General features: G+C 40.6%; 1 protein-coding gene and 1 long non-coding RNA gene across 4 annotated transcripts in view; one reads left to right on the top strand and one right to left on the bottom strand.

The window, feature by feature from the left end:
• LOC133046426 (uncharacterized) overlaps nt 1-18,031 on the bottom strand; it is an 84,261-nt gene extending 66,230 nt beyond the window's left edge. The window contains exon 1 of the long non-coding RNA XR_009690508.1: nt 17,899-18,031. This is a non-coding gene — a long non-coding RNA (uncharacterized LOC133046426). The remainder of the gene's footprint in view (nt 1-17,898) is intronic.
• A 2,592-nt stretch (nt 18,032-20,623) lies between these two features.
• IL7R (interleukin 7 receptor) overlaps nt 20,624-27,720 on the top strand; it is a 31,699-nt gene continuing 24,602 nt past the window's right edge. The window contains exons 1-2 of one of the 3 annotated variants that reach the window (XM_061129964.1): nt 20,624-20,786; nt 25,683-25,821. In XM_061129964.1, coding sequence (XP_060985947.1) covers nt 20,705-20,786; nt 25,683-25,821 — 221 coding nt within the window. In that variant the 5' untranslated portion in view covers nt 20,624-20,704. Of the gene's footprint in view, nt 20,787-25,666; nt 25,822-27,720 lie in introns of all 3 variants that reach the window. The other 2 variants (XM_061129962.1, XM_061129963.1) reach the window with 2 other exon arrangements.

Raw genomic sequence — 27,720 nt, 5'->3', positions numbered from 1 at the left:
CTACTTCCTTGTTTTTCAGTCAAAAGCTCTTAAGAGTGAAATTTTCTCTTCACGTTGTAAAAGGAGTTCTAGTATATCAAAAAAAAACTAACAGGGGACCTGGACTAATTACAGAGGAAGCAGGTGGTGCTGGCGCTATACTCTTCCCAGGTCTGCTGAGGACCTCCACAGAGGCATAGAGCTCTGTGAAAGTCATCAAATACTTTCATAACTTTGTTCCTGCCAGCCAGTCTAAACCTCATGGCACTGCATACACACACACTCACACACCACAGTAAAAGTGAAGTAAGTCAGACAGAGAAAGACAAATCGTATGAAAAATGTCATATGGTATCATTTATAAGCAGAATCTTTTTTTAAAAAGTGATACAAATGAGTTTATCTACAAAAGAGAAAAAGACTCACAGACTTTGAGAATGAACTTAAGGTTATCAGTGGGGGAAGGTGGGGGGAGGGATAGACTGGGAGTTTGAGATCGACATGTACACATTGCTATATGTAAAATAGATACCCAACAAGGATCCACTGTATAGCACAGGGAACTCTGCTCAATATTCTGTAATAATCTAAGTGGCAAAATAATTTGAAAAAAGAATAGAAAAATAAATTTTACTGAAGATTTATTAGGAATTTGGAGCAGAGCTATTATATGCTACAAAATGCCATAGCATAGCCTGAGATTCTCAATTAATCCAAAGGTCTCTGCCATATGGTGGTTGTCACATCAGCTCAATGCATCTCTGTCTGCCCTTCATCCCTCATTCCCTTCTCTTCTCTCGCTGCTTAAGTTCTCCACATCCATGCCCATGTTTTCTCCTATACACACAGCAGCCATTTATTTTTTAAAGGAAAACAGAGTAAGTCAGCTGTCCACCAATACTAACACCTGGTTCTCAGCTGCATGGGATCACCATGCCTGTGACCAAGCCCCTGGAGAACCAGTCACCATTCTCTCAACCACACACTAATCCTGTCCAATTTCTCAGGCCCAAAGAGAACACATCAGGGGCCTATCAGTCCAGTATGCTTTCCAGCATGCTTGTGGCCACCACGAAATAAAATGCGGTTTGAAAGAAGAGAGGCCCCCATTTGCCATGAACATCTGTGAGCTCTATCAATGTGAAAGGAGAGATTTTCAGTCATTCTCACTGGAGTCCCATGAACAATATATAATTCTTCAAATCACATCATCTTAACTATGACTCATCTCTTCCTGTATTTGTGCTGTGATTCTAGCTAATCAGACTAGAGTATTAAACTATGACTCTCTTGTTAGTAATACTTAACCTAGTCAATATGAGAATGGAACTTTACAGAATATCCTCTCCTCTTTTCTCCTCTCAACTATTCTCTTAAAATATATACATATGGTAAATTAGAAAAACATTTGACAAGATCAACAAAATTTACACAGACTTCTAAATAGACCAGGAAAAATTCGAATTACTAAAATCAGGAATGAAATCAAAGACATCACTATTGATCTTAACAACAACGGAAAGAATCATAAGGGGAATGCTACTAACAACTGTATGCCAATAAATTAGATAATGTAGATGGTGGACAAATTCCTAGAAAGATGCAAAATACCAAAACTGACTCAAGAAGAAAGAGAAAATCTGAATAACCCTATATAAGAGATTGATTTAGTAATTTTAAAACTTCACACAATGAAAAGCCCAGTCTTAAATGGTAAATTTAAGTCTTCACTGATAAATTCCACCAAACATTTAAAGATTTAATGCTAACTCCTCACAAACTATTCCCCCAAAACAGAAGAAGATGGAAGATTTTTCAATTTATTCTATGATGCCAGTATTACCCTGTACCAAAACCAAACAAACACATTGCAAGAAAACTACAGACAATGTTTTGTATGAATATGTATGCAAAATCCTTAGCAAAATACTAGCAAACTTGAATCCAGCCCCATAATTGGGCCATGATCAAGGAATGCAAGTTTGGTTTAACATCTAAAAATTAATAAAAATAATAAATCATATTAGTAAAATAAAAGACAAAACATGCATAATCACCTCAATAACTTTTTTTTAAAAAAGCATTTGACAAAGCACAACTTGCTTTCATGATTAAAATACTCAACAAAGTAGCAATCAGAAGAAAATTACTCAACCTGATAAAGATTATTTATGAAAAAGCTGTAATTAAGGTCATGCTTAATGATATAAGACTGAATGCTTTCTATCTATAGCTGGGAACAAAACAAGGACGGCCACTATCTTCAGTTCTATTCAGCATTGTACTGGAGATTTTAACTGAGGCAATTAGTAAAATAAAAGAAATAACAGTATTCCAGACTAGAAAGAGAAAAGTAAAACCATCTATGTATCAATGATATGATTTTGTATTATCAAATCTTTAGAAATCCACAAGAAAAAAATTAACTGTAATAGCTAATGAGTTCAAAGAGATTGCAGGATATTCAATCAATTTTCTGAAAGCAATTATATTTTTACAATTAAGCAATTAACAATATGAAAAGGAAATTAAGCAGATGAGTCTTTGATGTACAAGACCATCAAAGACATTAAATATTTTGGAATAAAAATAAGAACAAAAGAGTGTAAGACTTTTAAACTGAAAACTACAGAGAAAAGTAAGAAAAAAAAACAAAATTGAGTTACAAAAATAAACATCTCTTGAATATCAAAGCATTCTTTGTGACTCCACGTGGATACAAATAAAGACAAGTTGCAGTAGAATCGGCACAGCATACAATGCTCAGCGGAACTCATCAGGAATCTCTTGCTTGCCAGAAGGTCTCACTGAACCAAAACAATTTCAGGTAACATCCAAAATCGTTTTCTTGCAGCAGTTAAAAGAGTTCCACCTTGATTTGCTGAAGCCAATTTTTTTTTTTTTTTTTTTTTTTTTATTAGTTGGAGGCCAATCACTTCACAACATTTCAGTGGGTTTTGTCATACATTGATATGAATCAGCCATGGATTTACACGTATTCCCCATCCCGATCCCCGCTCCCACCTCCCTCTCCACCCGATTCCCCCAGGTCCTCCCAGTGCACCAGGCTGGAGCACTTGTCTCATGCATCCCACCTGGGCTGGTGATCTGTTTCACCATAGATAGTATACATGCTGTTCTTTTGAAATATCCCACCCTCACATTCTCCCACAAAGTTCAAAAGTCTGTTCTGTATTTCTGTGTCTCTTTTTCTGTTTTGCATATAGGGTTATCGTTACCATCTTTCTAAATTCCATATATATGTGTTAGTATGCTGTAATGTTCTTTATCTTTCTGGCTTAGTTCACTCTGTATAAGGGGCTCCAGCTTCATCCATCTCATTAGGACTGGTTCAAATGAATTCTTTTTAATGGCTGAGTAATATTCCATGGTGTATATGTACCACAGCTTCCTTATCCATTCATCTGCTGATGGGCATCTAGGTTGCTTCCATGTCCTGGCTATTATAAACAGTGCTGCGATGAACATTGGGGTGCACGTGTCTCTTTCAGATCTGGTTTCCTCAGTGTGTATGCCCAGAAGTGGGATTGCTGGGTCATATGGCAGTTCTATTTCCAGTTTTTTAAGAAATCTCCACACTGTTTTCCATAGCGGCTGTACTAGTTTGCATTCCCACCAACAGTGTAAGAGGGTTCCCTTTTCTCCACACCCTCTCCAGCATTTATTGCTTGTAGACTTTTGGATCGCAGCCATCCTGACTGGCGTGTAATGGTACCTCATTGTGGTTTTGATTTGCATTTCTCTAACAATGAGTGATGTTGAGCATCTTTTCATGTGTTTGTTAGCCATCTGTATGTCTTCTTTGGAGAAATGTCTGTTTAGTTCTTTGGCCCATTTTTTGATTGGGTCATTTATTTTTCTGGAATTGAGCTGCAGGAGTTGCTTGTATATTTTTGAGATTAATCCTTTGTCTGTTTCTTCATTTGCTATTATTTTCTCCCAATCTGAGGGCTGTCTTTTCACCTTACTTATAGTTTCCTTTGTAGTGCAAAAGCTTTTAAGTTTCATTAGGTCCGATTTGTTTAGTTTTGCTTTTATTTCCAATATTCTGGGAGGTGGGTCATAGAGGATCTTGCTGTGATTTATGTCGGAGAGTGTTTTGCCTATGTTCTCCTCTAGGAGTTTTATAGTTTCTGGTCTTACATTTAGATCTTTAATCCATTTTGAGTTTATTTTTGTGTATGGTGTTAGAAAGTGTTCTAGTTTCATTCTTTTACAAGTGGTTGACCAGTTTTCCCAGCACCACTTGTTAAAGAGGTTGTCTTTTTTCCATTGTATATCCTTGCCTCCTTTGTCAAAGATAAGGTGTCCATAGGTTCGTGGATTTATCTCTGGGCTTTCAATTCTGTTCCATTGATCTATATTTCTGTCTTTGTGCCAGTACCATACTGTCTTGATGACTGTGGCTTTGTAGTAGAGTCTGAAGTCAGGCAGGTTGATTCCTCCAGTTCCATTCTTCTTTCTCAAGATTACTTTGGCTATTCGAGGTTTTTTGTATTTCCATACAAATTGTGAAATTCTTTGGTCTAGTTCTGTGAAAAATACCGTTGGTAGCTTGATAGGGGTTGCATTGAATCTATAGACTGCTTTGGGTAGAATAGCCATTTTGACAATATTGATTCTTCCAATCCATGAACACGGTATGTTTCTCCATCTGTTTGTGTCCTCTTTGATTTCTTTCGTCAGTGTTTTATAGTTTTCTATGTATAGGTCTTTTGTTTCTTTAGGTAGATATACTCCTAAGTATTTTATTCTTTTTGTTGCAATGGTGAATGGTATTGTTTCCTTAATTTCTCTTTCTGTTTTTTCATTGTTAGTATATAGGAATGCAAGGGATTTCTGTGTGTTAATTTTATATCCTGCAACTTTACTATATTCATTGATTAGCTCTAGTAATTTTCTGGTAGAGTCTTTAGGGTTTTCTATATAGAGGATCATGTCATCTGCAAACAGTGAGAGTTTCACTTCTTCTTTTCTTATCTGGATTCCTTTTACTTCTTTTTCTGCTCTGATTGCTGTGGCCAGAACTTCCAATACTATGTTGAATAGTAGTGGTGAGAGTGGGCACCCTTGTCTTGTTCCTGATTTCAGGGAAAATGCCTTCAATTTTTCACCATTGAGGGTGATGCTTGCTGTGGGTTTGTCATATATAGCTTTTATTATGTTGAGGTATGTTCCTTCTATTCCTGCTTTTTGGAGAGTTTTAATTATAAATGAGTGTTGAATTTTGTCAAAGGCTTTCTCTGCATCTATTGAGATAATCATATGGTTTTTATCTTTCAATTTGTTAATGTGGTGTATTACATTGATTGATTTGTGGATATTAAAGAATCCTTGCATTCCTGGGATAAAGGCCACTTGGTCATGATGTATGATCTTTTTAATATGTTGTTGGATTCTGTTTGCTAGAATTTTGTTAAGGATTTTTGCATCTATGTTCATCAGTGATATTGGCCTGTAGTTTTCTTTTTTGGTGGCATCTTTGTCTGGTTTTGGAATTAGGGTGATGGTGGCCTCATAGAATGAGTTTGGAAGCTTACCTTCATCTGCAATTTTCTGGAAGAGTTTGAGTAAGATAGGTGTTAGCTCTTCTCTAAATTTTTGGTAGAATTCAGCTGTGAAGCCATCTGGTCCTGGGCTTTTGTTTGCTGGAAGATTTTTGATTACAGTTTCGATTTCCTTGCTTGTGATGGGTCTGTTAAGATCTTCTATTTCTTCCTGGTTCAGTTTTGGAAAGTTATACTTTTCTAAGAATTTGTCCATTTCATCCAAGTTGTCCATTTTATTGGCATAGAGCTGCTGGTAGTAGTCTCTTATGATCCTTTGTATTTCAGTGTTGTCTGTTGTGATCTCTCCATTTTCATTTCTAATTTTGTTAATTTGGTTTTTCTCTCTTTGTTTCTTAATGAGTCTTGCTAATGGTTTGTCAATTTTGTTTATTTTTTCAAAAAGCAGCTTTTGGCTTTGTTGATTTTTGCTATGGTCTCTTTAGTTTCTTTTGCATTTATTTCTGCCCTGATTTTTAAGATTTCTTTCCTTCTGCTAACTCTGGGGTTCTTCATTTCTTCCTTCTCTAATTGCTTTAGGTGTAGAGTTAGGTTATTTATTTGGTTTTTTTCTTGTTTCTTGATGTAAGCCTGTAATGCTATGAACCTTCCCCTTAGCACTGCTTTTACAGTGTCCCATAGGTTTTGGGTTGTTGTGTTTTCATTTTCATTCATTTCTATACATATTTTGATTTCTTTTTTGATTTCTTCTATGATTTGTTGGTTATTCAGAAGAGTGTTATTTAGCCTCCATATGTTTGAAGTTTTAACAATTTTTCTCCTGTAATTGAGATCTAATCTTACTGCACTGTGATCAGAAAAGATGACTGGAATGATTTCAATTTTTTTGAATTTTCCAAGACCAGATTTACGGCCCAGGATGTGATCTATTCTGGAGAATGTTCCGTGTGCACTTGAGAAAAAGGTGAAGTTGATTGTTTTGGGGTGAAATGTCCTATAGATATCAATTAGGTCTAGCTGGTCCATTGTGTCATTTAAGGTTTGTGTTTCCTTGTTAATTTTCTGTTTAGTTGATCTATCCATAGTTGTGAGTGGGGTATTAAAGTCTCCCACTATTATTGTGTTACTATTAATTTCGTCTTTCATACTCGTTAGTGTTTGCTGCACATATTGCGGTGCTCCTATGTTGGGTGCATATATATTTATAATTGTTATATCTTCTTCTTGGATTGATCCTTTGATCATTATGTAGTGTCCTTCTTTGTCTCTTTTCACATCCTTTATTTGAAAGTCTATTTTATCTGATATGAGTATTGCGACTCCTGCTTTCTTTTGGTCTCCGTTTGCATGAAATATTTTTTTTCCAGCCCTTCACTTTTAGTCTGTATGTGTCTCTTGTTTTGAGGTGGGTCTCTTGTAGACAGCATATATAGGGGTCTTGTTTTTGTATCCATTCAGCCAATCTTTGTCTTTTGGTTGGGGCATTCAACCCATTTACATTTAGGGTAATTATTGATAGGTGTGGTCCCGTTGCCATTTACTTTGTTGTTTTGGGTTCACGTTTATACAACCTTTCTGCATTTCCTGTCTAGAGAAGATCTTTTAGCATTTGTTGAAGAGCTGGTTTGGTGGTGCTGAATTCTCTCAGCTTTTGCTTATCTGTAAAGCTTTTGAATTCTCCTTCATATCTGAATGAGATCCTTGCTGGATACAGTAATTTAGGTTGTAGGTTATTCTCTTTCATTACTTTCAGTACGCCCTGCCATTCCCTTCTGGCCTGGAGGGTTTCTATTGATAGATCAGCTGTTATCCTTATGGGAATCCCTTTGTGTGTTATTTGTTGTTTTTCCCTTGCTGCTTTTAATATTTGTTCTTTGTGTTTGATCTTTGTTAATTTGATTAATATGTGTCTTGGGGTGTTTCGCCTTGGGTTTATCCTGTTTGGGACTCTCTGGGTTTCTTGGACTTGGGTGGCTATTTCCTTCCCCATTTTAGGGAAGTTTTCAGCTATTATCTCCTCGAGTATTTTCTCATGGCCTTTCTTTTTGTCTTCTTCTTCTGGAACTCCTATGATTCGAATGTTGGGGCATTTCACAGTGTCCCAGAGGTCCCTGAGGTTGTCCTCATTTCTTTTGATCCTTTTTTCTTTTTTCCTCTCTGCTTCATTTATTTCCACCATTTTATCTTCTACCTCACTTATCCTATCTTCTGCCTCCGTTATTCTACTCTTGGTTCCCTCCAAAGTGTTTTTGATCTCATTCATTGCATTATTCATTTGTAATTGACTCTTTTTTATTTCTTCTAGGTCTTTATTAAACAGTTCTTGAATCTTTTCAATCTTTGTTTCCAGGCTATTTATCTGTAACTCCATTTTGTTTTCAAGATTTTGGATCATTTTTATTATCATTATTCTAAATTCTTTTTCAGGTAGATTCCCTATCTCCTCCTCTTTTGTTTGACTTGGTGGGCATTTTTCATGTTCCTTTACCTGTTGGGCATTTCTTTGCCTTTTCATCTTGTTTAGATTGCTGTATCTGGAGTGGGCTTTCTGTATTCTGGAGGTCTGTGGTTCCTTTTTGTTGTGGAGGATTAACCCAGTGGGTGGGGTTAGAGGATTGGCTTGTCAAGATTCCCTGGTTAGGGAAGCTTGCATCAGTGTTCTGGTGCGTGGAACTTGATTTCTTCTGTTTGGAGAGCAATGGAGTGCCCAGTAATGAGTTTTGAGATGGGTCTATGTGTTAGGTGTGACCTTGGGCAGCCTGTATGTTGATGTTCAGGGCTATGTTCCTGCGTTGCTGGAGAATTTGTGTGGTATGTCTTGCTCTAAAACTTATTGGCTCTTGGCTGGTGGTTGGTTTCAGTGTAGGTATGAAGGCTTTTGGACAGTCACTTATTACTTAAAGTTCCATGTAGTCAGGAGTTTTCTGGTGTTCTCAGGTTTTGGGCTTAAGTCTCCTGCCTCTGGATTTCAGTTTTATTCTTCCTGTAGTCTCAGGACTTCTCCAACTATACAGCCCTGATAAGAAAACTTCTAGGTTAATGGCTAAAAGATTCTCCCCCGTTAGGGACACCAAGAGAGGTTCACAGAGTTACATGAAGAAGAGGAGAGAGAGGAGGGAGATAGGGATGAGCAGGAGGAGAAAAAGGGGGACTCAAGAGGAGAGAGACAGATCTACACAGCTGTCTGTTCCCAGAGTGTTCTCCGTAGCCCAGTCACCTACAAAGATTCACAGAATTGGATTGGGAAGAGAAGGGGAAAGGAGGAAATAGAGGTGTTCTGAGGTAGAAAACAGAGAGTCAAGATTGGGAGAGATTAATCTTCGGTTTAAAAATAGGGCTTCTCTTCTTTTTTTTTTTGTAAGGTTATAGTGTATTGAAAATGAAAATTAAGGAGTAGTAGAGGAGTACTAGAGGACTTTAAAAGAAATAAGAGAAAAAGAAAAATAGAAAATAGAAGAGAAAAAGGAAAAAAATAGGAAAAAAAAGAAAGAAGAAAAAAAAGGAAAAAAAATTTTTTTTTCCCCCTAATTAAAAAATCATAAAAGTCTATGGAAATGAAAGTTAAGGAGTAATGGGGGAGTAATAGGGGATTTTAAAGGAAAATAACAGAGAAAAAATAAAAAAGAAAAAATTTAAAAAAGAAAAAAGTAAAATTCTATCTAGGAGTTTCTCTGGAGCTGTTGCGGTCAGTGTGGGATCGGCTCAGTTTCAGATAGCTCCTCGTTCCAGCTTACGCTTCTCGATATCTACAGGCCCCTTCCGGTGTAGTCAATGTTTCCTAGAGGGATTTTAATCTGTTGCACCAGTCCCTTCTGAAGCGGTTCCCTTTGTTTATTTGGCTTCTGTTTGCCGGTCTCTTCAGAGCCTCATTTCCGCCCTGACACAGGCGGGCGGAGGTGGACTCTTATTCAGGTAGCTAGTTCCGTCGCTCTGCGGGGAGGGGCTTGCGCTGCTGGGACAGGCTTGCGCCGCGGGGATGGGCTGGGGCTGCCGGGAGGGGCTGACGCTGCTTTCTCCGTCTGCGCTGCTCAGGCTCCCGGCTGTTCTATATGGAGCGCGCCCCGCGCTGTGCGAGGTTCCAGCCCTCGGGTGTTCCACAAAAGCGCGGAGCAAAAAGCTGCGCCTGCTCTCAGTGCCTTCCCCGTCAGAGCGGTCCAGGCAGCCAGGGGCTTGGTGGGCGCACTCTCCCCAGGTGTGGCGCGCCCACTCCCTTCCACGGACCCAGTTTCAGTTTCCGCTGGCGCCAGTTGGGTGCGCGCGCCTTCCGCCCTCCGCGTCCCCAGCCCCAGTCCCCGCCCGCGCCGGTCGGGTGCCTGCGCCCTGTGTCTCGCCGCGACCTTCCCCTCCCCCCGCCTCCTGCCTCCGGCAGGGCTGGGCCGGTCCGCAGCCTGCGAGCTCCTCGCTGGACCCTCTCGGTCTCCTTGTTCTGCGAGCGGCCGGCCGGGTTACTCTCTCTCTTCTGGTCTCCCACAGTTCAAGTTGGCAACTCACAGAAGCTCCCTCCGATTGTTCTCAGGGCACTCAGGCCCAGACCCTACCCCAAGCAATGCCGCCTAAGACTTCCCGGGACGGATCTCCGTCCTTAGCTCTTTTGTCTCACTCTTTATCTTTTATATTTTGTCCTACCTCCTTTCGAAGACAATGGGCTGCTTTTCTGGGCACCTGATGACCTCAGCTAGCGATCAGAAGTTGTTTTGCAAAGTTTGTTCTGCGTTCAGTTATTCTTTTGATGAATTTGTAGGAGAGAAAGTGGTCTCCCCGTCCTACTCCTCCGCCATCTTGGCTCCTCCCCTGTGAAGCCAATTCTTTAGACAAGCATTTAAACTTAGACTTCCTTTATTTTACTTCTCTCTGGTAAGAAAGGATCCATGTAAACAGTCTCCTAAACACATCGTGTCCTACTTCCAGTTTTGAAATTCTACCGTTCAGCTACAATGATTCATTTGGGATTTTCTCTTTTCCCTGCTCTTCTTCTGTGGCTGACTTTTAGTTTTGTCTGGGGTTTGACATTGATAGTTTTGGATTGTCATGTCATCAGAGGAGTAGCCCTTGAGCCCATGGGCCTCCAAAAGTGTCTTTCCCCTTTCTGGAATCCTCTAGAATGTGTTATTTTACCCAGATATCATGCAGATTATCTCTCCCAGTGGCATCTGCAGAGGTGTCTGAGATCCTACCTGGTCCCCAACATTTCCATGCTTATGAAATCTGTTGACAATAGTCCCTCACCCCAGAGCATCTCAGTGTCATATCCACATAGCTGTCAGAAACAGAGAGAAATCTCAGGCTCTTCCTGGGACTTTGGGACACAGAGAGACTCTGAGATAAGCTCAAGCCTCTCTGCATTGGTACCCTTGGCACCCATCTCTACTCTCTTCCCCAACACCCTGATGGTTTAGGGAAACCTATGGGTGGTCCAAATTCCATCATGCAAGTGAGAATTGGAGCATAGGTTCCCTCTACTCTTACATCCCCCAAGCTTACTTCTCCTTCTCCTTGGACTTATTGCCCAGTGCAGGGAGGTGTTGGGATTCTAGACTTCTTCTCATAAGTGTTCATCAGCATGCAACTCTTTATATTCCGGTCTTTTCTCCTCCCCCTTTCCAGTTAGAGTCCCTTTATTTAGTTGAAAGAGAGAGAAGTGGATTGGCTTAGGATGAGGGAGGGAAGGGAGAAGTGTCTTGCCTGACAAACAATTGTTGCAGATCTTTCTTGTCTTATGGAATGTGGCTTATGAAATGGAAAACCAGGAATTTAAAGTCTCTGTTTTCTAGTATCACAATTTTCACTTGGGGCAATAGAGAACTGCGGGAGGAAGGGCTAAAAGTTAATTGGGAAAATGTTCATTGCAGCACTATTGACAGTAACCAAGACATGAAAGCAACCTAAATGTCCATCAACAGATGAATGGATAAAGAACATGTGGTACATATACACCTTGGAATATTAATCAAACATTAAAAAGAATGAAATGATGCCGTTTGCTGCAACATGGGTGCACCTGGAGATTGTCATACTGAGTAAAGTCAGACAGAGAGGAAGAAATATTGTATGACATCCCTTACATGCAGAATCTAAAAAGAAATGATGCAAATGAAATTATCTGCAAAACAGAAACAGACTCACAGAGTTAGAGAACAAACTTATGGTTGTCAGGGAAGAATGGGGGGATGAGACAGTTAGGGAGCTGGGGATCAACATGTACACTCTGATATATTTAAAATGGATAACCAAAAAGGTCCTACTGTATGGCACAGAGATCTCTGCTCAAGGTCATGTGGCAGCCTGGATTGGGGGAGAATGTATACATGTATATGTATGACTGAGTACCTTTGCTATCCACCTGAAGCTATCAAAGCATTGTTAATCAGTTATACTCAAATATAAATTAAAAAGCTTTTTTTTAAGTTAATGGGGAAGAGACACATGGTTTAACATTTTACAGTATTATTTGCCACATTTGTTACCTTCTTGACTAAAGCAGATGGTGAGGAAAACTTATATGCACAGAATACTTGTGTGACAGGCAGGGAACCATGTGCTTCAACAACAGAGCAACCCTCAGAATCAGATACTACTGTCCCGTTTTGCAGATTAGGCAAGCGCAGGTGGACGAGACCGCCAGGGACAGAATCAGAACCCAAGCATGATTCCAAGCATGTGCACTATTTACTAGAACTCGGAGGTTTTTAAATTTTAAGCAGTGGAACTCCTTTATTTTTCAAACAAGATCCTACACAGAGAACTATACTATGAAACAGTCTTTTGTGCAGGAGGAAGGTTACCATTCTGTCTCAGAGCACTCTGACATTATTTTCGTCAGTTCTTCAAGTATAGGTTCATGGTGAGGATAAAAGAGGGAGACTCTTTTCTTCTTGTATTGTAGAATAGTTCCATTACAATGCTGTGTTCATTTCTGCTTACAGCAAAGAGAATCAGCTGTAGGTATACATATATTCCCTCTTTTTTTTATTTCTTTCCCAGTTAGGTCACCACAGAGCACTGAGTGGCGTTTCCTGTGCAGACAGTAGGGTCTCATTAGTTATCTCTTTTATTCGTTGTAATGTATACATGTCAATCCCAGTCTCCCAACTCATCCCACCCCTCTTCCCTCCTTGGTATCCATACATTTGTTTTCTATGTCTGTGTCTCTATTTTTGCTTTGCAAGTAAGTTCATCTATACCATTTTTCTAGATTCCACATAAATGTGTTAATATTTCTCTTTCTGACTTACCTCACTCTGTATGAGAATCTCTAGGTCCATCCACATCTCTGCAAATGACACAATTTCATTCCTTTTTGTGGCTGATTAATATTCCATTTTACATGTACACTATCTTCTTTACCCATTCCTCTGTTGATGGACATTTAGGTTGCTTCCATGTCCTATCTATTGTAAATGATGCTGCAATGAACATGGGGTGCAAGTATTTTTTTTGAATTATGGTTTTCTCTGCTATATGCTCAGAAGTAGGATTGCTGAATCATATGGTTGCTCTATTTTTAGTTTTTTATGGAACCTCCATACTGTTCTCCATAGTGGCTGTATCCATTTATATTCCAACTAACACTGTAAAAGGGTTCCCTTTACTAGAGGGGGATTCTCTTTTCCCTATTTCTAGTCTCTTTTCAATGTCTAAGGTTGTACTTTTCTTCTTCTTGGGACTTTGCAACTTCCTGAAACTTTTTTGGGAGAAAAATCAGACCACCTGCTGTGTTGAAGTAAACTCTTCATTGGACCCATGGGAACGACAGATGGCAGAGCTCTGAGTTATATGGTGTGTGGAAACCCCAGAGGGGAGAGATGAAGGTCTGGCGCTCCCAGTAAGGAGGCTTTAAATAAAGGTGGACACTTTGCATCCCTGGGCCCCATCACTTGCCATCTGATCCCCTCTAGATTCTCCCTCTTGGCCTAGGAATCTGCCATCTTTTCCCATCCTCTCTCCATTCACTTCTCTCCAACATGAATCCTTTTCTAGTCTGAGGGATGGATGGGATGGTATTGTAGAGAAGTTGATAATCCTTTCTTTTGTCACCCTGCTTATGCCACTCTTCTCTTTAATTACCTCCAAGTCTCCAGATTTTTGAAATTCAAATGCCTGGAAGATTTTTCTCATCAGTGCTTTCAACTGGCATCTTTCTTCCTCAAGTCAAGTGTTCAGAGTGCCTGGCTCTTACACGAGAAGTGGAGGATGAGAGGAAGAAAAAAAAAGGAAGTAAAACTCATGGGCAGGGGTAGGGAAGGACAGTGATTAATAGTTCCAAAACACCAGCAGACTGGAGCTAGACCCACAGCATACTGGCTCAGCCTCCTCCCCTTCCCTCCCACAAACTCTGGTGGTTCCTAAGTCCTTTATGAAGGACACGCTGCAAATGTGGGCACAAAACACTGCTCACAATGACCTGCATGTTACTTAAAATAGATTCTTTTCTTTTGGGGAAGGCACTCTAAAATGATCAGTGTAGGCAAAATTCAGATTCCCGTAAAGAACTGGCAAAACTAAGAGTCCTTTGAGTGAAAGAAAAAACAAGTACGAGATATGCACTGATATAAACTAGTTCCCTGCCTGCCCCTGCTACTTTATTATTCTACATTTAACAGAGAGGAATTCCCTCCCTTCTGCTTCCGGCAGAGAAGAGAGTTTAGCTAAGAAAGCACAGGACTTAAGCAGAGTTGGGGAACAGTTTATGCTGCTTGTAGAGAGGAAGACAGTTGCTTTGGAAATGGCACAGGCAGCATTTACAAAGGAGAAAATGGTGAGAAGCTTCCCCAGGAGCAAGGCTAACCTCCCTCCAGTCATGGGGCTGGAATAAGAAAGGGCTGTCTTCTGCCATCTCCTGAGTAGGGAAGGTAGGACCAGCACACGCACTCAATCAGTGAGTTGCACTCTTGTCCCTACCTCCCTTCACCTGCCAAGATGGAGGGGAAAGAACCAGCCAAGATCCTGCAGGATCTCAGTACACAGAAACACAAATCAAAAGTCTCAGACATGGCTGCCCAGTCTCTCACAGTCCAGGGTCCCCGTGATGACAGGTCAACTGCTTCAGTATGGAGTTCCCCTCTGGGTCACTGTGGGAGAATTTAAAGTTTTGTATCACTCACACCTTTGAGATTCTAACAAAAGAAAAGACCTTTTACCACTTCAAGTTTTAGGAGATTCATGGAGTACACAGATTTGGAACCTTGGTTTTAGACTTCTGATTCTCTTTGGAGTTTCTCGGGATCCAAAATTGGAAATTAGAGAAAATGGCCCTGATATAAGCCTTAAAGTTTTGTTTCCCTAGAGACCAAGTGCAAGCTCTGCCCTGTCCAGATCTAAGTCCACTCATCTGATAGGTCATTCAGAATCCTTTCATCCCAAGATGGGATGCCTACCCCACGTCCCACAGGTGGAGAAAAATACTATTACATGTGTTCTTCCTCCAGCACAATTTTGCAAAACTACTAAGTGTACAGCTCTTGCACAGGCTACTTGTTCTCCCCAAGAGTCATTCTCTTCCTCTTCGTTTTACTAATTGAATCTCCAGTTTTACTCAAGGACATAGTTATCCCTTTGCAGACTACATTTTCCCTTTTCTCTTGAAGCTAAAGATGAAAGTGTGTTGGCCCCTCAGTTGTGTCCGATTCTTTGCGACCCCATGGACTATAGCCCACCAGGCTCCTTTGTCCATGGGATTCTCCAGACAAGAGTACTGGAGTGGGTGCCATGCCTTCCTCCAGGGAATCTTCCCAACCCAGAGATTGATCCCAGGTCTCCAGCAGCTCTTGTATTGCAGGCAGATTCTTTACCGCTAAGCCGCCAGGGACACCCCTTGAAAATTTGGCCTAGGGTCAAATCATCTGGGAACTGTGCTGCCTCTCTGTGGCAATTCCATGAGCAGTGTCAGTCAGGGTTACTTTTCACTGGGACTTTGCCTATTCCACTAGCTGTTCTTGGAGGTGCCAGGATCTAAAAGAATAGGCAGAGCATGGGGATGTAGAACTGAGGACTCTTGCTAATTCTCCTGGTTGGCTGAGTTTAGAGGCAGGTATAGCCATCAGCACAGCAGTCCTTCCAAAAGTGTTCTGTGGGGTGGTAGGAGCTCTTCCCAAGGCAAAGAAATCTGTGCAAGGTCACAGCCTAGGATAGTGTCAATCCAGATTTTTCTCCAAAACACAGCAGAGGTGCTGTGCCTGACAGTTATGAGTAGGAGCATGCCATGGACCATCTCAGGAAGGGCCTGGGAGAGACCAGAGGCTGTAGGTAGACCCACAACTTGGCAGCTGCCCATGGGAGCTCTGGAGCCTATAGCCATAGCCAGACAGTGTCCCACTTTCCTGAAGGCTCAACACGCTTGTTCACACTTCTATTGAAATTTGGGTACCTCCTGCTATCAAAACTATTTCTGACAGAAACATCTTTAGCAGAGTGTGACCAACTGGCACTCGAATATTTCCTTTTTGTTGCTTCCAAAGACAGGGACTAAAGTCTTATAGAGATACAATAGCTCTGGCATGTCATCTCTGCCCAGAAAGAACACAAGCAACAGCAAGGCATGAGGCTGAAGACATGGGGTAAGGAGGAAAGGGAAATGAAAGAAGAGCCACAACAAGGAAAATACTGTGCTCCTGGAAATGAAACTTCACGGTGCTGGGACTCCCCCTTAGAAGCCTGGGGCCTGACTCAGCACACACTGGTAAATGCTAAAGAGGATCTGCTCAGGACGAGAGCAAAGTGAGACTTCCCCACAGCCATCTTCGCCTACTTGATACACTTTGGGTGTTTTCCTTTCTCTCTTCCCATAGTGCTCGGGGCTCCCCAGTCACCCCACTGAGCTGGCCTGGATGTCTCTTTTCTGGCAGAAGGCAGGGCCCATTGTTGCTTTCTACCTTACAGATAAAATCTAATCATTAATCAAAGAAGGTAAGTGACAGTGAGGGGGGAGGTTAATACAGACCTCAGAGAATGTCTTTTGGGACTTTCTGAGTATTGTTTCAACAACAGATTTTAGCCGGTATATCTCTATAGCAACGTACTATCTATCATTACTATTGCTGCTGTTATTTCACTTTGTTGTCCTTTAATATTCAATCTCAAGATAAATGACTTTTACATTTTTCTCATTTGGGACAAAGTACTAAGTGTTTAAGGGGCTATTTTATAGGCTTCATTTAAAAACTGACTCAGAGAAATACTTTTGGTCTTCAAGCAGTTGTTTCCCAAGGGTATTGAAAGAGGCAATACATTGATGTCTGTCCCACTAACTCTAAAACTTCTGTAAAAGATGGAAAGAAAATTTCTGTTCATAAAAGAAGAGTTGAGATTGTGAAGATTAACAAGAAGTTAAGATCTCAGCCTGAATTTTCCCAGGAGCATCTTTATCCTTATTAATCAGGGAAGAAGAGAAAGCATGGGATTTCCTGAAGGAACTTGTACGAAGTGAACAGACAACGAACAATCCAAGAGCGCACTCCCCTCCAACTGGAATACAAATTTCAAATCTTGCTAGAAGGTCAACTCTCTGAGCTCTTTAGGACTCTAACCAGTTATACACAAAGGGCACGTAACTTACTACAATGTGAAAATATAAGAAAATCTTACTTGTGTGCTTTGTCAGTTTCACAAAATGGTCTGAACGATCACCAAAAAAGGGAGAAAGGAGAGACAGGATCAACTGATCCTGGGAGTCTTACAGAGTCACTCTATTCTGCTTGTATTTGAGAAAAAAATAAAACACCTTTGCTATGATTCACCACATCACAGGGGACTCAAGAAGCTAGAGGAAGACAACATAAGAAGGAAGAGAAAGGAAGCAATGAGAAGAAATGATGAGAGACGAGAAGGAGAAAATGTCAGCTCCAGTCAAGCTACCCCATCAAAGGACTGCTTGCTCAGATCCTGATTCCATGGTCAGAGGCTCTGGTGCCCTGAACATCTTTCCGCTTTTGCTGTTCTCATTGCCACGCTTCTCCCACAGCCAATAATGACAAGAAATTCAGTAAATGTCTCTGTTTAGGTGGTAGGTAGAGCAAGGGATTTTCTAAGTTTCTTAGAAACTTAGCTTTTCCAGGTTTCCAAAAGAGCAGTGAGATCTGGGTAAAGAAAGTAGAGAAGGTACCGTTGCTCCCCCAGAATCTCTAGAGGGACAAGTGAAGCCTCTCATTTCTTTGAGCTCTCCACATTTAATATAGGTTTCTCTCTGAGGTCCTTCAGCATCTCCTGCCCCACCCGAAGAGAGTTAAGTATACCCGTGGAAATCCCCTGAGCCAACTAGCACATGCTGTACCAAAATATTGTGTCTTGACTTTGTTCTTTTACATCTTCACAACTAAAGGAAAGAGATACAATCAAAATGATAGTCCACTTGAATGATAAACAAGAGAACTTAAAGAGACACGACCCAATTACTCACCCGTGGAGTGACAGTCTGTGAGCAGTTCACGAGGTCTGTGCTGCTGGATGGCTATGATTTGTGATTTCTCTTTGAACACTTAGTTCATGGAAATTTATAATTGCAGCTTTCTTGAAAGGATGTTCAGCTCAACACGCAAAACACACCAATTTTTGTAAATCAGGCTTATGATTGTCTGAGCATTCAAAGAAAAATCAGAAGTGAGAACACAAATTATCATTTGATGCACAAAATTGTCACCGTTTATTTATGTTACTCTTCATGGAAGATGTGTGGAAAATGCCAAAATCAGCAGATGGAGGAGGTAGATTGTGTCCCATTCAGCTGGCTTCTTGCTTTGAAATATTCCTTGAATTTGTAGTCCAGTATATGACGTTATGAACAGGGCACCCCATGTCTGACACTGGATCTGCGTCAACTCTGAAGAGGGGCTCCCAGGGACTAACACAAATGCCCCACCTCTTCTTTTCACCTCTTACGAGATTGTCACAGTACCTGTAACAATGTGCTTAGTTGCTCAGTCTTGTCTGACTCTTTGGGACTCTGTGGACTGTAGCCCACCAGGCTCCTCTGAGCATGGGGATTCTCCAGGCAAGAATACTGGAGTGAGATGCCATGCCTTTCTCCAGGGGATCTTCCCAACCCAGGGATCAAACCCAGGTCTCCTGCATTGCAGGCAGATTCTTTACCAACTGAGCCACCAGGGAAACTCACCTGTAACAATAAGACAAGCTAGCCCATGTGGCTTTCAAAGACTGTTTTACACTGAGGCAAGGGATGTTATTCATCTTGGTTACTGTAGCCATTCTTGGGGCTTCCCTAGTGGCTCAGAAAGTAAAGAATCTGCCTGCAATGGGGAGGCCTGGGTTCAATTTCTAGGTTGAGAAGAGCCCTTGGAGGAGGCAATGGCCACTCCAGTATTCTTGCCTGCAAAATCCCATTGACAGAGGAGCCTGACTGGCTACAGTCCATGGGGGTCTCAAAGAGTCCAATACGACTGAATGACTAACACTTTCCAACTTTCCCATAATATTCTTACAGGTCGATAGGACTGATGCTGCCCAATAACAGTGAATTGAACAGAAGTTTATAAGTCACTGTCCACTCAGCATCTCTGTAATTGTCACCCTATATTCACGGTCTTGCAGATTTTTCTAAAAAAAATGGTGAATCAAGGCAGTGGTGTTTCATGGCCAGAATCCAGGTTAGATTATCCATGACAAGACGTGAGCAAAACTGTGTTGATGACAGAACTGCTATCTACCTATGACTTTGAACACAAATGATGTGGAAGAACATCCAACAATTACTAAGAAGTCATCCAGGCTTGGGCTTCCCCAGTGACTCAGCGGTAAAGAATCTTCCTGCAACATAGGAGTTGTGGGTTTGATCCCTGGGTCAGTCAGGAAGATCCCCTGGAGCAGGGCATGGTAACCCTCTCTAGTATTCTTGCCTGGAGAAGTCCATGGACAGAGGAGCCTGGCAGGCTACAGTCCATAGCAAAGAGGTGGATATTGAAGTGACTTAGCATGCATGCAGCCAGGCTTGACAAATATCACTGTTTTAGCCGTGAGGCTGTGTTGAGAACAATTTTTATGGACAAGCTAGTTTAAGGAGAGTCTGAATGACCTCTGTCATTTTTCAGAATTCTGTCCTGTATACGTCGGTACCAGTGTGGCATGCGTGTAACTTATGTTCTTGAAAAGTTGTGTGGCAATCATATTATCACAAATGGAAACCTATTTTAAATACACAGAGAAAACTATTTAATCCATTAAACAAAGGGTCAGCAGATTTTTTCTGTAAAAAGCCAGATAGTGAAGATTTCACACATTGTGTGATGTACAGTTTCTGCCTCAGTGACTTTACTGTGATGATACAATCACAAAGCAACCATGTTTCAACACAACTTTACTTACAAGACCAAAGTGTATGTTAGTTGCTCAGTCATGTCTAACTCTTTGTGACCCCTTGGACTGTAGCCCACCAGGCTCCTCTGTCCATGGAATTCTCCAGGCAAAAATACTGGAGTGGCTTGCCATTCCCTTCTTCAGGGGATCTTTCCAATGTGGGGGTTGGACCCAGGTCTCCTGCATAGCAGACTGATTCTTTACCATCTGAGCCACCAGGGAAGCCCATTACAAGAGCAGGTAGTGGGCCAAATTTGGCTCCTGGGCCCTAGCTTGCCAACTTCTACATTAAACAAATAATTCTCAAGTGCCTACTACGGTGGATGAGGCATAAGTAACCACCAGGGATACACAAAAAAACACAACAGAAAAGTGACTGTGCTTGTGGAACTCTATCATGTATGTTCAGAGATGAGAGGTAGATAATTTAAAATATACCTGCAGTAAATGACTTGATTAAGTGCACAATCTTCCTTTATAGCAACACTCACTCAGACAAGCAATTGATAAACTTTGTCTGTTTAGATTTTTGTCTCATGATTCTTTTAAAGTGGATCTAAGCTAGTTCAAGCCTAGATTTGAATCCACCACCTCCATCTGAAATAAGGCCAGTACATTTGGGGGCAGCCAGGGATGCCAAAGAGGTACCAGCCTCTGAAAGGCTCCATCCCTTCTTTTCCTCTGCTTCTGCTTACAGCAGCAATACTTTTACTCACACTTCCTGTTTCTGGCACTTGCCTTCTTTTCTTCTGTTTAGACTTCCCCCCTACTTCCCCCCTGTGGTTAAACAAGTATAAAGTCCTAAAGCTATAGACTTAAGTTGCTCGCACTCTCTCTCTCATTCATTCCTACGCATAGGCTCATGCGCTTGCTGTCTCCTCTATTTCTCTCTCAGAATGACACTTCTAAGTACTGCTTTGGGTATGCTTTTCTATTTACTTCAAGCCGTTTCTGGAGAAAGTGGCTATGCAGAGAATGGTGAGTCATTTCTGATTTTTCTTCAGGATTTCAGATGATCCCTAGCATCTATTTCAGTTGCTCAGATCCATAATAGACTGGAGTGGGGCACTGGGTTAAATATAAGGGAGTTAGAGGACTTACCACGTACTTAACCCTTTTGCCTGTTCTAACCACCAGGACAGGGGGCCTGGGGCCAACACTGCAAGTGGTCCACAAAGGCGTAGAATTGTCAAGGGATGCACTTGACTCTCCCAATGTGAATCTTAAATATTTGTTGATGCCTCTGATCTTACAAAAAGAACACCCCATAGAGACACAATGGTTATGCTTGTTAGAGAACCTTCAAGGTAACTTTACCTTGCCAAGAAAAGCAGCTCATTTTGTTTTGCTTTAGCTTTTAAGAGGCTCCAAAAACATCACTTTCAAGATAAAATAATATCCAGAAACAACCACTTTGTCTGCACTTACCTTTGCTGTTTTCTCAATACCTACTCCAGTATCCAGAACATAGTAGACATTTAACAAATATTTGAAAATTTCCTCAAAATACTTTAGTTTTGGTGTGATCATGTGGTATTCTTAGTGAATAACTGAATAGGGGTAAGATCTGAATGAGTTCTCTTTGAAATATACTTAACTGTATCCAGGCCAACAAATTTATCATCATATAACAATTTTCTTTAGTATCCTTAAATACTTAGTACCTAGAGGCAGATGCTGTCTACTTTGTAAACCTATTGTAATTACAACTGAAATTGCGCCAAGGTGAAGTGGCCCAGAGGAGCCACCTGGAAACTTGGACCACCTAATTGTTCCTGAAAATTAAGTACTTTCACTTTAAGATTTAAAAAGTATTTGCCTAGTGAAGATATCAAGCACGTCAGCCTAATGACTCAGCTTAGATAGCTTAAGTCATGTAATCACTAAGGATGGAAATCCCTAGCATATTTTCATTAATGGAATTGTCAGAGGGTTGACATTTTTCATAGCGTGACTGTGAATGTGTGGGGGATGATAATTAATTCATGGTAAATGTTGTCTTGTGTCTGTACAGATAGATGCTTGGCAGGTAACACATAAATCTTCCCCTTTGGAATATAATATATCCCTTCTGCTTCACCACTCCCCGAAGTGGTCATTTTATTTTAAAAACAAATTAAGGATTCTAGTTGAAAGCTGAGTTTTCACTTCAACTTTTTAAATTTCAGGGTATTTTTTTAAGAGATCTGTAACCACCCATCCACATGATTACATCAAAATACTTCTCAGTTTGAGGTGTCAGGAATTCAAAATAATCAACTGCTCTCTGTTAAAGATAAGTTAGTTCTCTGATAAGCATAAGAATGATCAAGAGAAGAAGATACTTTTTAAAAATCCAAATCATTTATACTTTTAATTAACTAAGCCCTTCCAGTAGGAAAACTTCTAAACCACATTCTCTTGTCTATAATACATATTTCAAAAATTCTAATTTTTATAGTGAGAATTTTTAAAAACTCACTGTTCGTGAGCTCTGTGTAATTTCAAATCTGTAGTCATAATAATACCTTTGACAAAACACTCTTTTTCAAAGGAGCCACCAAAGGTTTCATGTATATCCTTCGAATTAGAATTCTTTTTTTACCTTTTCTTTATTTCTCAAAAAATGTGATAATAGTTTTAGCTAGCCCTTATTGAGTACTTTCTGTGTTCTAAGAAATATCTTTGTATTCAGTGACTCCTCATAATAACACGAATTTAAATATCAGAACCCTGAAGCTTAGAGAGGACCTGATGAAGGATCACAGCTACACAGTGGAACAGCCAGGATTTAAATCCACATCTGTCCAGCTCTGGTGCTGGAGGTCTTAACCACTGTGTATATGACTCTTAACTAAGCTGAGAGCAGATATGACATTCTCTTTGTAAAATGCCACGCAATTTTGCAGGTAATTGAGGGGACTTTTCTTGTTTACAAAGCAACTTTGGCTCAGAGTCAACGAGCTCCGAACCTGTTAAAGAACCAATGAGCTTTTTCTCAAAACACGGCCATTTTAACTGTATGACCATTATTTTCTTCTCTTTCATGGAAATATCATTAATTTACAATGTGTGTTAGTTCCAAGTATACAGCAAAGTGATTCAGTTATACATATATAGAGAGAGACACACACACATATATATATTTTTTTTTCAGATTCTTTTCCATTATAGATTATTACAAGATATTGAGTATAGTCCCTGGGCTTTACAGTAGGGTTTTATTATTTGCCTATGTTATATATAGTAGTATGCATATGTTAATCCCGAACTCCTAATTTATCTGCCTCCCCCACCTTCCACTGTTCCCTTTGGTAAATTAAGTAAGTTTGTTTACTATGTCTGTGAATCTATTTTTATTCTGTAAATAATTTCATTTGTATCATTTTTTTAGATTCTACATATAAGCAATATCATATGATATTTATTTTTCTCTATATGGCTTACTTATCTTAGTATGATAGTCTCTAGCTCCATCCTTGTTGCTGCAAATGGTATTACTTCATTCTTTTTCATGGCTGAGTAATATTCCAGTGTGTGTGTGTGTGTGTGTGTGTGTGTGTGTGTGTGTGTGTGTGTGTAGTATATATGCTACTGCTGCTAAGTCACTTCAGTCATGTCTGACTCTGTGTGACCCCATAGACAGAAGCCCACCAGGCTCCCCCGTCCCTGGGATTCTCCAGGCAAGAACACTGGAGTGGGTTACCATTTTCTTCTCCAATATAGTATTAGTATATATAGTATATATAGTAGTATATATATATATACACACACATATATATATACATACAACATGTTCTTTATCAGTTAAACTGTCAATGGACCTTCAGGTTGTTTTCATGTCTTGGCTATTGTAAGTGATCACTGCTGTGTAAGAATATATAGCAAATTATACAGGAATGCTTTGTTCTGTTGATACCAGAATCTACTAAAGTCTGCTCACTCTGGCTTAAGTTGTATGTTAAACAGTTTTGGAGACAAAGTTGATCCACAAGTGTCTGAATCCAAATAGTAATGTAGGTTCTGTTGTACCAGATTGGTGGACATGCCAGCAATTAGCGGACTGGATCTCACTCTATAAGATTAAGAGCGAATATATTTTGACATGGAAGCCCCAAATAGTGGGCTGCCCCTCATTATTTAAAACTGCCATTAAAAAGAGGGCCATATCCAGCTGAAATACAGTTCACTTCAGTTACTCAGTCATGTCCAACTCTTTGTGACCCCATGGTCTGCAGCACGCCAGACTCCCCTGTCCATCACCAACTCCTGGAGCTTGCTGAAACTCATGTCCTTTAAGTCAGTGATACCATCTAACCATCTCATCCTCTGTTGTCCCCTTCTCCTCCTGCCTTCAGTCTTTCCCAGCATCAGGAGCCTTTGCTGGTGGCAGAATTGTGAGCTTGATGGATTCTAGGTATAGTCAGAAACAGCAGTGCCTGCAGCTCTTACCTTGGTGTGGCTTTTCAAGATTTGTTGCTTTGACTGAACTGACCTTTCTCACAACTGGTTGGTCCACTCACAACCAGCTTTACTAATCATCCCAAAGAACAACTGGGTTGTTGAAGTAAAGAGGGTTCTGTCTGTAATCCCACGGCCTTCGGGGTACTCAGTTGGGATGTAATTTTCAGTATCTTCTCTCTCCTATTTAAAACCTGTGCTGTGTTGTGTTGTGTTTAGTCGCTCAGTCATGTCCGACTTTTTGTGACCCCATGGACTGTAGCCCGCCAGGCTCCTCTGTCCATGGGGATTCTCTAGGCAAGAATACTGGAGTGGGTTCTTCCCAACCCCTAGAGCTTCAATTTTCTAGTATCAGTGGCCAAAGTAATTTCAGTATCAATAGACCTTGAAGCAGTCTCTCTGCTTCAAGGTCTCTCTCCTTCAAGAGACTGAAGCACTCAATCTCTCCGAGAATGGCTTTGGTTACTCTGGATTTTCTCAGATCCCAGTTGGAGTATCTTTGATGATATATTTTTCTTTATTAAATACTATTAAATATACACACAAAATATATATTTAATCTTAGGGGCCTCAATCCATCTTAAAAAATCAAATGCTATCTCTAAAAGACAGTACTTTCCAAAAGCAATGGCATAAAAATTCTGGTTTCCCACATGCTTCTAGAATTTTGCTCATATTCATAAAACACAATATCTCTAAAGGGAGGATATACAAGCACAGAAGTAGTATCTTTAAGATTCATGGGAAGCTCCACCAGGTCTGAGTCCTGTGATGTAATTTTTTCTGATCCTGTTTGCCTGTTAGTAGCTTAAGACAAGTGGCCTTAAATATATATTCATACAATGGGAAAAATCAATGGAACTTTTAGGTGGGATACCTGTTTAGGTAAGGGAAAGCTACTGTTTTAAGAAGTGAACTTCTGACTGCAAGATAGCTATCATCTTCATTCATTCATTCAAAAAAATTTCTTGGGAGGCAATAAAGGAAGATTAGTAATAAAGTATAAGACTAGATTAGGTGGCACATGAATAATAGAGTATCTCATTTAAATGTATAAACTAACAAAAGAAATACTCATTATACAAAAGAAAGGATGCATTTAGTGTCTCATTCTAGATCTCCAATGCTCTTACCCAACAGCAGAGATATTTATAAATCTTTGGAGACTATTTATTAATTGTGATGACTTTTTTCTATTAGAAAAAAATCTGTGTTCATTAAGTTTTATTTGAGTTTTGTCATTTTGTTTGCTTTTATTTTTGTTTTTTTGAAGTCCTGTTTCTTGTCTTTGCCCTTGGGCTTTCCATCTTTAGACAAACAATCACCACTCCTTCATGTCTGCCATGAAAGTCTGCCATTTCGGCAACATTAGTCCAGATTGCACAAGAGGCACTTATTGGCTTCATTAACATCTATAGGTTTGTTCCTTGCCAGGAGATTTTGACGATGCAGAACTGGATGACTACTCATTCTCGTGCTACAGTCAGCTGGAAGTGGATGGACTCCAGCACTTGCTGACCTGCACGTTTGATGACTCGGACATCAACACCACCAACCTGGAATTTGAAATATGGTGAGGAATGGCGCCTTCAATGGGTGCTTATAAATCCTCCGTCTCTCTTTCTTACACTGCACGGCAACAGCTGCAAAGGAGAGTGTGGGGGCTAATTATCAAATGTTAAAATTGAGTAAATTCCAAAAACTTCCTCAAACTCCTTGTCTTTCACCAAGAGACTCAAGCAAAGAAACACTCAGGAGCTCATCTTTCAGGTCCTCGCTGCTACAGCCAAATGATGGTGTGGGTGTGGGAGGTCCCACATCCCTCCTGACTTCATGGCAGAACTTAAATTCTGATTGTCCTGGTTCACTCCTCCCCTGAAGGCTCTTTGCCCAACATGGAACAAGCTAGTGTCTTCAAGCCACACTCAGGGCAGGTGCCTGGTTTCTGATCCTAACACGAGCACTTAACTGGTTTTTTAACCTAGAGTAAGTTGTGTAACTTATCTGTTCCTTTGTTTCTTCACCTGTTAAATATCACCTCATAGGGAGACGTGAGATTAAATAATTTAATACTTCAATTATTTAATTGGATGACACATCCAGTATGTAATAAGTAATGAAAAAAAGGCATTAAGTCAAAACTCTGTGAATCTAGACCCAACTGCCACCCAGCCAGTTGCCAATACCAGTTTTCTAAAAATCCACAGGAAGAAATTGTCTCTGGGTTTCATGGAGCCACTAAGAAAGGTAAAAAGAAAGAGAAAGTCTCTTAGCTGATTTGAAAGTTTAGTAAAGAGCTCAGAGAACTTATCTTCTCCCTCTTCCACAAATCATCTCTTGTTGCCAAGAGTTACTATCTCTGATGACTTGAAAAAAAACTACTCTGTCATGAAATTCTGACTTGTGGCTATTTCCAAATTCATATCAGATGACCTAATTTTAGTTAGTTGTGTAGTAAGGAAAATGAGTCAAAATCTACCAGTAGTAAAAGAGGGCTTCTTATATTCCATAGACAGCCAATCTCCCACAATACTTGGTCTTGACAAGCCCTGAATCCCATGTCTTATGTTAATTCCCTGCCTCGGTGCATGCAATGTCTCCTGCTAAGGTCTTTGGATAAATATGACCTTGGACTTGAATGCCATAGTGTGTTCTCAGTCTGCCTCTGTCAGTTCACTTCTATCACATGCTTTCCAGGAATAACATACATCTAGAGAAGAAGAACCTACAATGTCCAGAGTCTGTGCAACAAGTAGACTCCACTAAAGCTGCTGAACAACTCATTCAAAATACGCACATCATTTTTGTGGGCAAAACCCCCTCTGACACAGAGGTCTGCTTTGCCTCTCCAGCCAGCTGGGTGGTAAATGGCAGTGGTTTTAATTGGGGAGGCAGAGGTTGACCTTCTGTCCACTTTCACTCATGACAGTACCTGACCACTTCCTTGGCCACTTGAACAAACTTCCCCGCTTCCTTTCACGAGTCTCTTGATTTCTCCTGTCATATTTCAACTTGTCCGTAGCCTCCGTTTGGGTTGTTAGGTTGGATTCAGATATTTCCATTGGAAAGGGATTATTTTAAGACATATCTTCTGTGTTAAAAAGTAACTATGAAGCCCTTAGTAGGCTAAGATGCTTCTAGAGGGCAGTCATCTTCACAAAGTTAGCCACACCTTGAGGGGAAGATTTGTGCAACTCCTGGGTTCTGAGCAGCGGTGTAGCTCAAGTTAAGTGTGTGTTAAGTCATTTCAGTCATGTCTGACTCTTTGTGACTCTATGGACTATAGCCTACCAGGTTCTTTTGTCCATGGGATTCTCCAGACAAGAATACTGGGGAGGGTTACCATGCCCTCCTCCAAGGGATCTTCTAGACCCAGGGATTGAACCTGCATCTCTTATGTCTCCTGCATTGGCAGGAGGGTTCTTTACCACTTAGGGCCACCTGGGGCGGGGGTGGGGGGGGGGGGGCGTGC

The sequence above is a fragment of the Dama dama genome, chromosome 25 (genome assembly GCF_033118175.1).
Source record: "Dama dama isolate Ldn47 chromosome 25, ASM3311817v1, whole genome shotgun sequence".
Taxonomy (NCBI): domain Eukaryota; kingdom Metazoa; phylum Chordata; class Mammalia; order Artiodactyla; family Cervidae; genus Dama; species Dama dama.
The sequence above is the reverse complement of the archived record's forward strand: the minus strand, read 5'-3'. Positions and strand labels throughout refer to the sequence as shown.